Source organism: Diabrotica undecimpunctata, chromosome 2, assembly GCF_040954645.1.
Source record: "Diabrotica undecimpunctata isolate CICGRU chromosome 2, icDiaUnde3, whole genome shotgun sequence".
In the NCBI taxonomy this organism is placed as follows: Eukaryota; Metazoa; Arthropoda; class Insecta; order Coleoptera; family Chrysomelidae; genus Diabrotica; species Diabrotica undecimpunctata.
Window position 1 is genome coordinate 70131071 of NC_092804.1, and position 18506 is coordinate 70149576.

The 18506-nt window shown below is 33.3% G+C and overlaps 2 protein-coding genes across 2 annotated transcripts in view; both read right to left on the bottom strand.

The window, feature by feature from the left end:
* The window catches only part of MICAL-like (protein), a 286832-nt gene that overhangs the window by 151679 nt on the left and 116647 nt on the right, over positions 1–18506 (bottom strand). The gene's annotated exons all lie outside the window — the stretch shown is intronic.
* LOC140433710 (uncharacterized) lies at positions 6686–7024 on the bottom strand. Its single transcript, XM_072521689.1, has one exon. The coding sequence runs from the start codon at positions 7022–7024 to the stop codon at positions 6686–6688; it is 339 nt and encodes a 112-aa protein (XP_072377790.1).

The following is an 18506-nucleotide window of genomic DNA, read 5'->3' on the forward strand; positions in this document are numbered from 1 at the left end:
ATGGATGCGCTAAAGAAAGCAATTATACGTGAGTGAAGCATGCAACTCGTTTTTTGATCGTTTGAAGGCCAAAGTCAAGGCAAAAGGTGGCCACATCGAACTAAAGTGAGTGGATTCTGAAATTTTGATTATTTTCACAAATTTTTGTCGTTTGAATCAATAAAAAATAATTTCACACAAAAAAATTATGGTCGTTTGAATAGGTAACAGTTCAATTGCGTAACCCTGTATATATATATATATATATATATATATATACGGCTCTGTACAGCAAACAGCTCTACGTTTTGACTAAGGAGTACCTACCTCTACCAAAAGTCGAATTTTCGTATAAATTATGTATAAATTACGTATAAATTTTTTATACTCTTCGAACGTGTAACCCTTGATCTTGTTACAGTAATCACATAAGGTATATTCGTAGTACATGCAAAGTACGTGCCTGGAATCGAAGCCAAAGTTGACCGTTACGTTACAATCGTGACCAGCTCAAGTTTGAATCAAGATGGCTTTGAAAGTAAAACAGCTGAGTGAGCTTGAGATCGCTCGCTGCTCATTTGTTTTCGATCAGCTTTAGTTTAGTAGATCAGGACTACAAAAACAAAGAGTATATAAAAACTAGTATAAATAAGATCTTTAGAGTAAGTTATCAGGTATGACGGTGCTTAAAGTTTTACGAAATGAATACGAGTACTAGCAATAAAAAAAGATTAAAAATTTTTATTATTTATTATTTTTATTATTTAGTATCAAAATACAATACAATGCATATACAATTTTTTATTCCAGAATATCAAATAGCCAATAAGTCACTATCATTCAACAGACCTTACAACTTATAATGCTTATACACAAATGCTTTATTAAACTTAAACGAAGATTATTTCTACGGTCAGATCAGAGACAGTCAGATCTTCTTGTATATGATTGTAATTTATTTTCTTTCTCGGATGTTGTTTCTATCTACGGCAATGCCCAGATATTTTACAGTGTTTTCATACGAGATTTTGTTAATGTATCAATTATTGTAATCATCATTATGAAGTGTTGAAAGAAGAACATTTTTGTTTTTCTTCAGAATGTAAGACATTATGGTTGTATTTATTAGGAAACTAAAAATTGTTTAGTAATCTTCTCGATTCTTGGTATTGGTTATAGTGGAAGAAAGTTGCTTTTTATTTTTAGGGTAGTCCCTCACATGTTAAGTGCTGCTCTGCAAGAAGTTGTTGCACCAATTGATAATAATTAGTGAACCAACTAGAGAATAGTGAAGCAATGTAGGATTGCGTTTACTTCCAGACACTGTTCAAATTAATCGCAAAACAATATAATGTTGGTTTGGTACTTACTTAGAAAGTCCATCTGGTTGAGAACCGCAATAAATGATGATATATGTATCACAGTATGATGTATAAAAAGTTTTGGAATCAACTAATAAGAAAATTTTATTTGGAATGTATTAATCAAAAGAGCATCTGGCACGAAATGTCTTCCATTTTTCATTAACACATCTAGTAGGCAAACAAAAAATGATTTACTACTTTTTCAATAACCCCTCTTATTGACGCGTATCATTAACGTGTTTAGTTTATTTTAGCATAAATTGGAAGCGATTTAGAGACGTAGTTTTCTTGATAACTGGAAGATCTGTACCCAAAAATCTAGGTCTCATCAGGACAATCTATGAAATCTTTCTGGGAATTCGGTTTAACAACGTTGGTGATCATTTTAACCATCACTTTAGGAATTATTTTTTTTATTCGTGTATTGTACAATATCAGTAAAAAGTTGATTATTCATAAATAACTTTCAACAATAACGTATGAGCTTCTCTTACGTGTTGTTTTACGTTAGGAAGGTGAGAAATGTACGTCGAGTACTTATATCACCTTGGCTTCCCTGTTCTTATAATATTGTATTTTCATTTTTATCTTCATCGTCATCTTGCTCTGTTTCCGTGTCGTGAGAACTTTCACTAATATTGTCGAGCTGTACTTCATTTTCAGAATCAGAAATAGTTTTTTCTTTACCGCTTTGTATTTCTTCCCACATTTTGGGCCTCTCTTGCTCTTATTCATAATTCGACATATTTATAAAAATACCGAATTACAAAACTAGCAAAAAAATATAAAATGACGTCAAAATAAAAAAAGAATGGTTTTTGCATTAATTAACGACTAATTTCTACAACTCAATATAATAACGTCAGTGGTGTGGTAGGGTATGGCATTTCCGTCCGACATATTTTGGTCTCTGTCTAAGGCTAGGCGCACACACATCGAATTTGAACGGTCGATAAAAGTTCGATCGAGTTTGCACGTACACTACACGACATTTATTCGATGAGGTTTGTTAATCCATAAAGGTTTGTTAAGTTAAGATACAAAATCAAAATGAACGGCAAAGAACTACGTAGCAACATGGAACGACGTACCTTGAGCAGTGTCCGTCCAACAAACGCAAATGGTCCTCTGGTCGGTCGACAAAGATCGATGTGTATTCGCGCTTTAATTTGGTACCGTTCGTTTTGAAGGGACGGCAACGATCACGGCAGCTGTCCAAGCCGTGGCAGTGGCAGTGTCAGTGATCGAACGCCACACCAAACGAATGTCAAACGTAATGAATTGATGGCGCTAATCCTTGAACATTCGTACTAGATGACGTCACGACCAATAAGGGAGCGTTTTGGACTAGCTGCTATAATTTGAATTTTCTCCCGATTTTAATCTTTTTAGGGAGCAAACGAACGACAAAAACATCTCTTTTTCTTAGCTATATATTTTAAATTATGTTTTGTTGTGATTTTATATCATTTTTTCGAATTTAAAATTTTACACAAGTTCCCTATTGTTCGACACCAACTGGATAGAAATTGAAAGAAAAATTAAAAAAATAATTTCATATTTTAAGTGGTTTTGGTTATAATGTAATAAATTTTAAACGTAACAGAAATAAATCCTTTTTTTTTTCAAGAAATTCAGTATCGACCAGACACATCTAAGAATAGAATATGTTGGTTGGTTATTGGAAGAAAATAATGTAATTTGTTTTTGTCGTGGCAATCAATGGAAAAAGATCAAAAACAAAACTAGAACAGAATGTAATCCGCTTAATGGAAACAAGAGTTTTGGTTTTGTTTCCATTTTTTTGTCTTTCGACTTCTAGAAAACACAAACAAAACATAAACTCAACTTTCCGTTTAGTGGAAAACAGTCATTATGTTGATTTTCCTAAATTTTGCTAATCTCGATATTTTTGTCATCTTCCATCTTGTAGAATTAATTTTCTTGTTTACTTATTCCTTAAACCACAATTTTAGTATTTCCTTCATTACCCACATCCCTATTTTCCTTATTTATCATTTTTATTTAGTAAAATTTTGTTGGTATATTTCCAAATATTTATCAATGAGTTATTGTTGAACCATTACTGACGGCGCCTACTTTTTTGTAACCGCTTTTAAGACCATACTTATCATTTCAAATGGTTTATTTGTTACGTTCTTGTTTTTGGTCATTGTATTGCCTGGTCTATGCTCGCACAACCAGCCTTCCAGTCTCGCATCTCACAAGATTGCCGCAATTAAGTTAGTTGTGGTACTTGCATTCAAGTCAAATGATAGGATTGTAACTGTTAAAGGCCCGTTCACTTTTATTGCATTACGTAATAGAAAGATTAGAATCTGTTTTAAACCTTTGCTACAGCAACGAAGGCTACGAGATGTTTAGAGAATGTTTACAAATAAAACTTAGTACGTAATTAGACAGTAAATGATGATTTTAGATGTTACTTATTTGTAAGTAAAAGAGGAAAAGGTTCTACGAGTGATTATAGAGAAGTCGTAGATTGGGTCTTTCTATTGCGGAAATTTATTTTTCTTCCAGTAGTTGCCCAAGTAAGGGCTTCTTACACATATTTGTGTATAGCGCCATATATTTAAGTTGTATATCATTGACAACTGCTTGTTCATCAATCTTAACTTTTGTCACTTAATTGTATATATCTGTCGCTATAAACTTATTTATATCTAGTTTCAGTTATCTGCATTCATCAATCCAATGCTGATTGAAACCATCTGATCTATTTTTCCTTATTGTTCTTCATTGTCCTAAGGAGTAAATGATTCCACGTAAGTAAATAGAAAATCTTTATTGAACATTTCCGTTCTTTAATCGAAAGCAGTCGTCAAAATAGGATAAACAAAATATTGCCAATGTGACATTGACGGTTAGACATTGTCAATGTAAAGTTTGGTTAGGTCTATATTTTAAACAAGCATTTTTGGGAAAATTAAGTAAAAATTGTATTCAACACATCAATTTATTATTAACCAATATTACTTCTATATAGAATACACAGCTATTCAGAAAACAGTGTGAAAACACAGCCAGAGAAACGATTCAATATCTTTAGAGTTTTTGATAAGAGAATAAAAAACGGGAGCACGTAAATCTCATCTCCACGTATATATTAAATTAAGATTTAAACATATGTAATGTTTTTATTTGGTCTTATAAAAAGTTTTATTTATTCACCATCACCACTTCACATGGAAACAATCATTGAAGCCATTCCATAATTTTTAGATAGAACATTGTAAATGCAACAAAAGTAAAAATATAAAAGAACCCTTCAAAAATTCTAGATGATGTTCGAGTATATTATATGCATCATGCTTTTGAAACAAATAGTTGTTTATATCCATTTTGCCTACCTCAGTTTCTTCCAATGTGCACTACACTGGGTCGCATGTAGCGGAAAAGTGATCTACAGTAGAACTACTGAAGTCTCCCGGTCCTGCGTGATTACCAGAAAGAGGTTAGCGATACTGCCGCTAATTAATTTCTGTTCCAGAGATCTGACGACCGTTGACGATCGTTGAAGGAAGAGGACCGAGAGAGATTATTCTGGGCTCGGCCTATTACAATAGTCTCAAATTTACTGAGCAATTTTATATCAGAATGGCATGTGTCTGAGGAATAGAGCTACTCAGACCATAGACACATTAGGTACACCTTAGAGGGGAAAGCAGCAGTCACTTATCGGAAACCACGTTCAACCAACTGGGATGTTTATAAAGAAGTTCTAGACCAGCATCTGTCGAGGATGAGGAGAACGATAAACGACGTCACTGATAAAGAAAGCGCAGTGAATGATCTAAATGACGCTGTCATTTCAGCATTCCAAGAAACCTGCCCTCTAACGGAGAGTAGTTCCACCAGAGATACGCTATGGTGGAATAAAGAACTGTCTGTGTTGAGGAAAAGAAAAAGAAGCTATTAAAAAGAGCCAAAGACAAATAATTCAGCCACAGGGAGAAGTAAAGTATCTCGGGGTTATACTAGCCTCGAAACCTGCAGCCAGCAATTAGGAAAATAACAAGCAGAGCAAGTAACAACACTTATGAGGGTCCGGTGTATGTATGGGAATAAATGGGGATTAAAACCGGACATGGTGCACTGGGTGTACACCATGATAATCAAACCCTTAATTACCTATGCAGCGACGATGTCGTAGACTAAGACACTTCAAACAGCTTAAAAAGCCAAACTCAACAAGGTGCAAAGACTTGCGTATATATCGATAACTGGTGCCATGCGTACTGCTCCAAGAGCAGCTATGGAGGCTTTACTAGGCCTGCCTCTCTTGCATTTGATAATACAACGAGAATCAAAATTGGGAGCCTACAGAATAAAACAAACACTGAAACTTTGCAATGAAGGGACAATGCATATGAGTATCACAAGGACTGTGACGAAGGACATTTTTAATGATAAACCAGATCACATGACAAAAAATACTATTTTAAAAGTTCTTATAGGATGTGTATTCCAGACAGGAGTGTATGTAGAAGCAAGGAGTACCATAACCAACAACTTTGGCTTGGGGAGGAACGGCACCGTTTTTCAAGCGGAGACTTATGCGATACTCCAATATGCAAAAGAAAATAATGAAAGAGCTCTTGAAAAAGAGCAGACCCATATATTGTCAGACAGTCAAGCGGCACTGAAGGCACTGGCGTGACTTTTAGGTTGACGAGGGACTGCATCAAAGAACTGAATGAACTGGGAGACCGGAACAAAGTTGAGCTTGTCTGAGTACCAGGACATCGGAGCATAGAAGGCAACGAAAATGCAGAGCAACGTGCAACAAGAGGATCGAACCGATCAGCCAAAATGGTTGTAACTCTGGGAATACCAAAGGCTGAATTCGTAGAGTTGTAGAGGACTGGATCAGAGAGAGTCATGAGCGATATTGGGAGAAAATCCCAAAACCAACATATGGAAAAATCTTCATTGATGAACCATGTAGAAAGAGAACAGAGAAACTGCTTTATATGGGCCGGAACAAACTGAAAACAGTAACAGGAATGTTGACCGGGCATGCACCAATAAGAGAATTCCTGAACAAAATAGGCATTTACAATGGAGACCTTAAATACAGACTCTGTAATAACGAACTAGAATCTTTAAAACATGTATTACGCGATTGCGAGGCGCTGGATCGTAAAAGACAAAAACTGTATGATCAACCAAGAGGAGAACTTGATATATTTAGGACACACCAAGCAAAAGACCTGTACAAACTTCTACAGGGTACAAAAATTCTAGACTGGGTGTAAGAAACAACAATGGGCAGAAAACACAATAAGCTTCAGCTTCAGTGATAACCGAGTTCTTTTTGATCAGACGGGCCCAAGGAGAAAAAAAGCATCATGCTTTTGACACAAATAGTAATATAAAACGTATATCCGTTTTGATTCCCTCAGTTCCTTCCAATGTTCTCTACACTGGGCCGCTTGTAGCCAGTTTCCCGCTAATCTTTTGACGTCGTCGCTCCTTCTAGTTGGTGGTAGTCCCCGGCTTCTTGTATAGTTTCTGGGCTTCCATGCGTCTTGTCCACCAGTCCAGTTCCACTTAAGCGTCGTGATTCTTTCGATGACATCTTGAACGCTCGGCTTTTGCCTGATTTGTTGTTTTGTTATGTGGTATCCAAGGCTCACGCTCAGCACTGCATATTCCATGGCTCGTTGTGTAACTCGTGAGTTTATTGGTGGATTTTTGCGCCAGTGTTGAATATCTTGTGTGAATAACCATACAAAAGAAGTAACGTTTATTCCATGGTCTGTCTCAATTAAGATTATTTTCGATGGCTCGTAAGTCGTATTTATGCTAATTCTTTTCTAAGGATAATACATAACTACATAACACTATTCGATAGTATTTGATAGTACATAATTTAATACTTAACATTTTGTATACACTTGACAGAAGAAAATTTGAACTAACAGATACACTAACGAACATGGTAACCGAGAAAGTTGGACCATGATGCAGTTGGTATGATATATATGCAGAAATATGAACAGTGTTATTAAAAAAAAGAAACATGCAGAACCATAACACTAAGTACTTAGTTACACCACGAAAATATGGAGGAGAGTAATTAATACACGAAAACGCGAAAAATCGCCATCAAAAAATCCGTGTATAATGGGCCTACCGTAGAATGTTACGCATACCATGGACCGCATAAATAATTCAATACTAGAAGAAGTTAACATAAAAACTAGACTTACCACAACTATCACCCAAAATATACAAACATTTTTTGGACATATAACTAGAAGAAAATAGACCGCCATCATATTCATAGATTTCAAACAGGCCTACGACTCAATTAATAAACAAAAGTTATATCAAATATTGCATAGCTTTAACATTCTCAAAATACATCCGACTAGTTAAAGCAACAATGGACTTGTCAACAGCAACAGATAAGAGGTAATCTAACAAATAAATCAATGCAGATTGCCATCTATGCCAATGACATTAGCATTATGTCTAGCAGAACACAAGAGGCGGCAGAAATATATTCACAATTAAAAACAGGGACAAAAGAGACCGGACTAGAAATAAATATTCAAAGACAAAAAAGCAAACACAGGCAAGAGCTAGGGAAACAGACGCACAGTTTAATTAGAGGACGATATTGAATCTGTAGAAAGTTTCACATATCTGGGAGTTGCATTAAATACGGATGCAAAAGAAGAACCAGAAATTCAAAGAAGAATATTAAAAGTAAACAAATCTTACTTTTCACTCACCCACGTGTTCCGCTCCAAAACCATACACTAGAAATCGAAAATTGGGTCTATAAAATTATTATCAGACCAATGGTATGTTATGGATGCGAGACATGAGTGATGACAGAAGACACAAAATGAAAGCTGAAACTCTTCGAAAGAAAAGTCCTAAGAAAGATATTTGGACCTATTAACGAAAACGGATACAACCATGAACTCTAATAACTGTTCAAAGAGGCACCGATCTCAGAATTCATTAAACTTCAAAGACTTCGATTGGCTGATCATGTGGTAAGATTGGAGACCGAAAGACAGCCAAAAAGAGCCCTAAATAATAAAATGTAGGGCGCAAGACCAAAAGGAAGGCCACGGAAAAGGTGGGTTGGAGGAATAGTTTGGAGGACGCCGAGGCACGATTTGAGCTGTAGCACCATTGGAGAGAGAGAATTAGAAGAGGAGAAGCCATGGAATGGATGATAGTTGAAGGCAAAGTAGCAGGCAAAAGATCCAGAGGAAGATCTCCATTACGGTCAAGACTGGTTACTCATTCTCCGAAACAAAACAACACGCACAGGAGGGAGATAATTGGAGAGCAATAGTCAAACGAACTACATGACTCTACTACATCCTTACGAAGAATAAAAGATAGAGGCGAAGACTCGATCAGTTTCCATTTATGCAAGTCAGATCCACAACAGATGCAATTTTCATGATAAAGCAGCTTATATAAAAATATAGAAATAACGAAACCAACGCACATATTCTATTCATTAATCTTTGCATATTTATCTGTTTCATCAGATAACGGGGAAATTTCAAAGTGACATTCATTGGTGTTTAATTTATGCTGAGGATATTGTTTGTAAGAAATACTGAAACGTAAGCAGAGTATAGAGTGGAAGGGTAGAGACAATTGCTTGAAGAAGAAGGTATAAAGCTTAGTAGGACAAAACTGAATATATATAGAACGTTCAGTTAAAGATCGGATTACTACTGTAAATAAGATGAGAACTTTGGGTGGTGAAATTATTTCGAAAATTTAAGTTTCTGATGCCATTCTTGTAGGTTAGTTAAATATCTAAAATATTTCTGTTTATTTCGTATTTTAGTTTATTTAGTTTCGTATTAAAACTAGTGTTTTCAACAGTCTATACTCGTATATAGTCAGTTAAACAATTGCTGGAGTAATAGAACTCATTAAATATATTATTTATTTGTTTGTTTTTACTACAATATTGTATAGGTATAAATTAAACGCATTTGAACGCTACAAACAAAGAAAAATTTTAACGCAGATGTCGAGAAAGAGAAACTACATTAATAACATTGTGTGTGACACTGGTGTTTGTTGTTTTTACCGCTGCCACCTACCTTTAAGATAATTACTTGCAAGCTGGGTAGGGTCCGCCGGATCTAAGTTTCGTGTGGATATTATTTGTATTTAAATTATTGTGTCGATTACCAAGAAGAGAAGACAAAGGAAGAAAGTGAAAACTGTAGTCATTTTCAACTTGCCCGCCTGTGGTGGTCAAAGTAGTAAAAAAAGTGAAGGTGTTTATTTTAAATTAACACGTGCAGCGCTACACAATATACGCAAAAAAGTATGTTTCTTTGATATTCGAGTATCTATTATTCTTCTTTATTATTATTTTACCAGATAAAAAAATTATAACAAACTATATGTAAGTGATTGTAGCAACCTGTTCTTCGTGGTTAATAGTTTCGTACTTTACTTTTTTTGTATTAACTTTTATATGATGTACCAGAATTTCTGGAGCAAAGCTGCTGGAAAAGACGGGCGTAAAATAATGAGAAATAATACAATACGTATAAGAAAAATAAATCATAAGAATTAAATTCACAATATATAGGTAATGATATTCGAACAAAACAGCTGATATGGCATGTCTACATGCAAATAACGGAAAAGGTAGAACAACGAAATAAATACTGACATTGCACACCACACAGAAAGAAGAAAACAGGTAGATTAAGAAAAAGCTGGAGAATTGGAGAGAAGGTGTATAAAAGGAATTGAGGGAGAGATCTGTAAGATGATCTAAAGATGGATAGTCAGAAGTGGTAATAAGGAGTCGGAAAACGTCGTGGAACGTTATTTTAGCAGAAGAACGCGATTTTAAAGAAAAAAAAACAGTTATACAATCTTCCCATGCAATTAGTAGGTATTTCACGTGGTATGACATCAATATATTTTCTATTAGACGAACCACTATCTATACAAGCTAGGGTCATAATTGTATAGGATCTAGGATCTATTAGACTTCATAAACCTTTTCACATTACGTTTAAAAAACATTGTGTATACATCTACCTTTATACTTGTAGCTTTAGGATAGATTTAAGCGTTTGTTGTCCAGCCTCTTTTGATTCGAGTCCTTCTTTCAATAAGTAGTCTAATCTTTTTCGGTCCTTGTTTTATCGCTGTTTTTTCTGGCTACTTTTCAACAGTGTCTTTTCAATTTTGGAAGTATGGCCAGTAACAAGATACAAGTTCCATATTTTCAGTATGCCCGAGGATATCTTGTTCTCCCTCCCAGTTAGCTTTTTTTGTTTGTTTCTGACGTGGGCCGGAGCGTCTGGTACCCCACAAACAGTACAGTCCGCCGGTACAGAAACATACATGTCCGGTCAGAAACTGCGTCAGGAAGTGATTACGGTTTCGAATAAAAAGCCGTTTTTGAGAACGAACAAAATTTTCGTTCAACAAGGTCACTTCGTCACTTTCATTATCAACCGGGTCACTAACTTTCCTTCTGGATTGTTTGCTTCTAGTTCATTCATTCCCATTGTTATCTTCCGTTGGATCTAATTATTAAGCCCAGTTTCTTATTTTTCCTTTTCCTCCAATTCAGTCTTTCGGTATCGGAAAAAAAATATAACAAGTTAAAGGGTTATAATGTTAGTTCTAGATCAGTCAGTTTGACAATTATTTATCACAAAATAAATCAGTATCATTGAAGATTTTAGGTAAAAACCTAGTTTTCTCCTGTGCTGTCTGCTACGAAACATGTAGAAAGTAAATAATGCAAAATACTTGTTACTCCCAGCCTTACTTCAATACTTAATTTATATAAAATTATTATAAGAATAAAAATCTTATATATATGAAAAAATAATAAAAACTAGATCTAAATAGTGTTGTGATTTTATTTAACTGTTATGTCTTTATTTAATTTATAATTTATTATATTGTTCTTATTTTAATTTATTAAAAAGCACGATAATTTATATCAACAATTTATTTGATTAATAATTACATAATTTATGTATCCGAACGCTACAATTAAATCGCGACCGCGAATCTTCAAAACTAACTGTCCCTTCCAAATAAAATGTCCTGTTATATACGGCAGTGCCGTTAAGCTAGAAACATCGACAGCCCTCTCGACTAGCGGCGAAATTATAACGGCAAACTGGTATTTTCATATCGGCTCGTCCAGAAGTTTCGAACTGTTGTTTTTATAACAAAGGGTGTTGTCAGGTAGGCATTACCTAGAAAATACTCGAATGAATAAGCATATTAGTGATAAACATGTTTACCGTTCTGAGTCATACGACACGTCACCATATATCGTAACAATAGAAAGAACAGGAGGAAAAATTAGAAACATGCGTAGCTCTAGGGCCGATAATATTAAACTCTTCAATTTGTTGGCCAAAATGGTTAAGAAAATCAAGAAAATCTAATGCAGTTCCATCCATCTAATGACGCTACAGCCCAAGTCGGGCCTTAGCCTCCTTCAGTAAACGTTTCCAAAGATCTCGATCTACTGCTGTTCTTTTCTATGAAAGTGTTTTTAGGAAGTTTTTGGCATCCCCATCTACTTGGTCCTCCCATCTCGTTTTTGGTCTTCAACGGGACTTTTTTCTTACATTGTTTCAGGTGTATATATCGCGATTTGAATATGTGACCCATGACGACATAGGCTTTATTGATCAGCATAAGCCTTCTACTTATTTCAGACTCTTCTTCATTATTTGCGACCAGGTCCATTTCTAAGTACGTCAATGTGGTCACGTGTTCTATATCTTCTATAGAGTGTTGTTGTTGCGCTTGTCTGTTTGATGTGGTTCATACGAGTAATTTTGTCTTATATGTATAAATTTCTACCCCTACAACTTCTGCACTTTGTTTCAATTCAACGTAAGTTTCTTCCATCGCATCTTTTGTTCTGCTTATTATGTTGATATCATCTGCGTATGCTGCCAATTGGGTGGATTTGTTTCTAAGTATGTTATTTCTGCTCACCGTCAACCATCTAATTACATATTTAAGAACAATATTCAAAAGAGTTGGAGCAGTCCATCGCCTTGTTTCAGTCCTTGCGTTATCATAAACGCATCAGTCATCTGGCCTTGAATACATACACGTGCTTCTGTTTATATCAGTGTCATTTGAAATAGTCTTATATTTTGCTGGTATGGTAATCATAGATTTGCCTAAAGTCTACAAAAATATAGAAACGTCTATGTCAATTTCCCATGATTTGACTTGAATTTGTTTGTATTATTTTTCAGTGAGAGGTTAAAGTCTTCGATTAAGAATATTTTAAGTTTTCCGTTGTATTCCAACATAAAGGCATCTTTCTACTAACAAAGTAGAGAGATGCCATTATAATTCTGATACAGTAATTTGTCTCCTTTTTATGAATACAACAGCATAATTGTTTAAAAAAAAACGAAAGAGTGCAATAAAAGAAAAACAAATGTAAAATGTAAATTATTATATAGTACGTAAGATGGAATCAGATAACAGAAGTACCAAGGAGATACACTTTGATGAGACGTATGCTGACAATGTGCTGTTATCGGAAATACTGATAGGGAATTAGAGTAAAGACTGGAAGCATATTGCAGGTCATGTAGTACAACAACAGAATATATAGTATGTTCACTGGAACAAAAAGATACTATAACAAAAGATTTATGTAAGGTTAATTGCTTGCCAAAATTAGTAACTGTAGGTACGCATTACGATGGGGAAATTAATTTTGATGAGTTTTGTGTAGTGAACTAGAGCGAAATTGATGAAATGGTAGGAAGCTAGTGAGATGATGTGAGACAGAAAAATTCCAATGAAACTGAAAGGTACATTCTAAACTACCAGCTACCTTGTACGGCACTGAATATTAAGAAGTTAAAAAATAATATGATTGTAAAACTGAAAATAGGAGAGACAGCTCAAATAATGACGGAAAAAATAATTACTACTATAAAAAAAATAGTAAGACTCTAGATAGAAATATGTGAAAACTTGAAAGCCAATCTCACCCACATATGAAAAACAGGAAGAAAAAAGATCCGTGAAAGAAAATATATCAACACATACGTAACAAAACTAAACCCAAGGGTGTTGAAAGAAAATGTAATAAATTAACTAATAAATTTATCCATCAAAAAATTATTAGATGAAAGACTTACTTATTAAAAAGATTTTAATGAATCCACTAATAAACAATATTTTTTATTTAAACGATCAACTTAAAATGGCATTATTGCGACTGTTCGCAAAAATATAAACTATCCAATTTTCAAACAAATTTTGTAACCTACATTTAAATCTTAAACGTCAAAAAAACATCTCAACAATTTTTGCATAATCACGTATAAATCTTTTAGACCATAAAACCAATCAACTTCTACTATATCTTTCAATACCAGTTGAAACCATAACCTATATTATTGACTACAAAAACAACAAAAAAACCGGTGTAAAAGGTAATGAGACGTGACGTGATTGGACATTTTCTGTTTTCCGATATCTTTAGAGTGAGAGAAGTGATAGACCGCATCAATCTGGTTTTAAAAGGATAATGTTATAGCCTAAGAGCTGACTGTACGGCTAAGTTATAGGATATATTTATTAGTAATTTACTGCATTTAGTTTCAAATTCAATCTAAACTGATGAATTCGTAAGAAAAACAAAGAACTACTCAAACTGGACATGCCTGTTCAAAAAGGAGCTGGAAGAGATCTTAAAAAATAAGAAAAAACAGATGAAATAACAGAGATCACATTGAAGAGAAATTCAAATACTAAAGTACGAAGGAAACATCCGTATTAAACAATTGCAAAGACTAATACCGAAAATGCATAAACAAAATAGAATACCCGACGAATGGAGTCGAGTAATATTATATAAAAACGGAACTCACACACATTCGAAAAACTACCGAGGAACACGTTTAGTAAACACAACTATGAAACTAAAAATAAGAATAAAAAAAAATAGTGAATGAACTAAATTCCAAGAAGAGAAGGAACAAGGATTGAGAACAGACCGATCTTGCAAGAATACAGTATTCATTAAAACAAAAAGAAAATATTTGGAATATAAGAAGCCAGCAATAGATCTAACAACCAAGCATAACTTTAATATGAGATATACTTATCCTGTTAAATGAGCATATAGGTACACATGAGCATAGATAAAAACCGTAACAAAAACATAAAAGGACAACAAAATAATTGATAGGATAGAGGGCGGAAGGATAGCACCTTAGGAAGGATAGAAGATTGCACACTTTTTGTCATTTTTTGCTCAATTTGAGAATGAATGAAATTATAAAGAAAGTAAAAACAAAGAAAGGATACAAAAGACTATTATCTGAGAAGGAAGATTTCCAGATAATGCTACAACAATTTTAATGTTTCATCATTTTTTATTGGAACATTTTGGTCTTCAACATGTTCCCTCTATTTTTAAACTTCTGGACTTATATTTTATTCAAAACCTATTCAAAATAAAAAAATTACGTAGAGGCTATCTGGTTTAGTATTAAAGTCATAAAAAATAATGGAAGAATATAGAAATATTGAGTTTTATAGAAATGGAAAAACACTACATTGGAAAATGTTAAAATTACCTTACATTAGAACATGTTTTATAAAAATTGTATAAATAAAACGTAAAAGTAAACGTTTTTTCAATTAATATTGTAGTTATTTCTCACTAAAAATAGTAGGTAACATAAGTTGTATGTTTTTGCACATTCTAGCGCACATAGAGTTAATTCTAGCTTTATACCAATCAAAATTAATATTATTTTATTTTATTAGTATTATAATAAACAAATAAATATTAAATCAAAGAGCCAAAGTCCAAATTGAAAAGACAAATGGACACATATTCAGGGTGTCTATAGAAAATTTCGGGAACTACATCCATACCACTATCAGAGAGTACAAGATTTACACCAATGTGATCTTCCTCGACGATTAACATTTTGTAGGTAGTTTCAAGATAACCTCGTCAGAGAACCTGAATTTCCATCTAAACTGTTGTGTGCGGATGAAGCATGTTTCACGAGAAATGGTGTGTATAATTTTCATAATTGCCACATATTAGGTGACCAGAATTTAATACATAGGACAAATTTTCAGCAAAAATTTAGCATAAATTTATATGCTGGAATAATTAATAATAATTTAATAGGACCATATGAATTACTCAGAACACTAAATGAAGAGGCCCACTAAAATTTCTAGCAAAATGTTTTGCCGGTACTTCCTGAAGACGTACCTTTGTAAACACTCCGTGAAATGTGGTATCTTTACGAAGGAGCCCCAGCACATTTTACCAGAGCTGTTAAAAATCTTCTTGATACTACTTATCCCCGTTGTTCAATTGGAAGGAATGGATCCATTCTGTGGCCACCAAGAAGTCCCGAATGCAATGTACTGGATTTTTATTTTTGGGGACATCTGAAATCGTTTATCGTTTTCAGATGTCCCTGAAAGATGTCCCTCGTTTATGATAACCGAGATGAAATTAAACAGAAGCTGAATTACAGGAACGAATTTTTGATGTTGCAGAAATTATTCGACATAATTTAGTTAACTATAGCATTATTAACAATTGGTCTCGTCCTATCAATACATGTGTTCGCGCAAGTGGGGGTCATTTTTAACATTTATTATAATAATATAATAATTATTGTCAAGTAAGTACAAGTATCTAATTTAATTTTAGATCACAAATTAACAAATTAATGATAGTCCGAGCATAGTGTAAAAAAATAAATTAGAATTATTAAATGTTGTCTTCAATGCAATCTTTGGAATTCAGTTTAAGTCCTCGGCATTCAACACCTTTAAAGCTTAATGCATACATAATATTAGTTCAGTTAAAAGAAAGTGTTTTTTATTGTAAATAATTGACATTTTAACAATTCGTTTAAAATAATGCCATATTTCAATACATTTCAGAAAAACATCACAAATAATTTTTCTTAGTTGCATTAATTATTTTAAGGAATTAAACCATAGTATTTACTTACTTAAGTAAAAATAATTTAATTAATTTATTTAAAACTTCGAGCTTTAATCCAAAATCCTAATTAATTCAGATAATAGAAAATTCCACATTAATAAAGCAAGACATTATTATTTTGGAGGTATTAGGTACATTCCCTAAGATGTCAACAACTTTGAGTACTAAATAAACAAGGGTTGGATTATGCTAAATATCCTAATTCACAAACGAGTTTTTATTCAGAAGCGCTTTCACTGCGTACGACGTTGCCAGATAATTGAATTTTCTGAAAATAAAAAGTCATGTATATGGAAAACAATGTATTTTTTTTTTGGAAACTGTTAACTTTAGGAAAAAATGTTATATGACTTTTTTGTTCTAAATTGTGTATTATATTCATACCTTAAAGTGGCGCACTATTTTCGGGGACACCCTGTATATGTTATACAATAGTAAAAATGGTATCATATATAATCAAATCTTGATATAAAGTCCTATATTTTAACATAAAGACGGTATTATATTTTTATTTCGATGATGGGCACCCAAAAGCTGCTAATAAATATTTAAACCTCATTAGGTCTCTTCAGAGCAACATATGCAGTTGCTCTGAATCGAAACAAAATCTATCCCGTCATAGGACAATAATTATAAAAATAATTATTAACAGACGTTACAACGCCATCTAATAACAACTCTAGGAAAGTTGAAAGTGTGTTGTTTCCTAGTGTTCCTATATTTTAATTTATAACTCACAAAAATAATTTTTTTTTAAATATTTATATTTTATTTAGGTTTTAGCTCTCTGACTATCTTTGAAAAAAAAAATCATAAACATTCTGCATTTAGTTTTCTTTCCAAAATGATAAATAAAGTGTGTCTATATGTGTGTTCAGTAAACTGTGAATTGTACAGTTATCTTAAGATGTTTTTGCTTTGTTTTAGTTTGTGCCTTGCATGACTTAACACAGCTTGCATTAAGTGTAGCAGAAAGTAAGAGAACCAAAAAAATTGGATTTGATGTATGATGGCTCTGTGCGATTGTTGGTTTATGTTGTCATAACACCATTGTTGACCTTGATTTATATACATTGTTAAAGAAACTTTTGTGTATCTTAATCCAGTTCTTTGGATTGTTTTAGTCGGTTAGAAAAAAATAAAATAATAGTATAACAGATATACATAATCACAGTGTAAAATATGTCTAAATATTACAATATTTTGACAATTCAATAAAGAAATATGGTGCTGATAACGCAATAAGATAATACTAGTATTAGTATTCTATTGTAGCATAGCTCTGAGGATGGCTTGTAAGCCGAAAGACTGAGCTAGGGATTCTATTTTTTACACACTTCAAAAATATTTTTCTTTTACATTCTTAGTGTGCGTTCATAACGAGGCGCCGACCCTCGATCGGACCATAAGATGGTATTATATTATCATCGCCACGTAAAATAAATGCATTATTTTAAATGCGAGCGTTCACTGTCAGTGCTATGCTCTAGGCGAGGATACCATGCCATGGTCTCCGTAATGAACGCACCTTTAGCAATTCTCCATTTGAAGCAAAACATATCAGCCTTTTTCAAATACTTAAATGTAGGGGTAAATCATAGCAGGAAGCAAAACGCACAACAGAGACAATTTATCAAAAAGTTAGATGTACCAAGTATGCATGTTAAATTTTTAAAACTGTCCTATATTTTTCTTTGTGTGAATTTACCTTTTATATAAGAAGCTGAAGTAGTGCAATAGATGGAATTGGATACACATTACAATACTACTAGGTTTCTTTTACTGTTATAGCTTTGGAAATTTAATTTGTTAAATTAATTATAAATCTTTCAAATAACAAACTTAAGCTGAATTTTTTCTCTCTTAGTTTACTTATTTGTTCCTCGTTAAAATAAAGTCTTACAGTTCCGTTATATTGTAAGAATACTGTTTGTACTAAGATGAAAAACTATTAATTATTGGATCTATATACCAGCGGCAATCTTTTATGTTTTGATCGGTACAGGTATAATTCTTTTCTTAGAATTCATACGTCTTCGGCTCTCTTACAAAATCTAAATTATACCGCCTTTTCTAGCAGATAGATGTGACACTATAACACCTTTTTATGTGTACCTCAAAAATTA

Coding starts and splice junctions, on each gene's coding strand:
- LOC140433710 (XM_072521689.1), bottom strand. CDS start 7,024: ATGGAATATGCAGTGCTGAGCGTGAGCCTTGGATACCACATAACAAAA.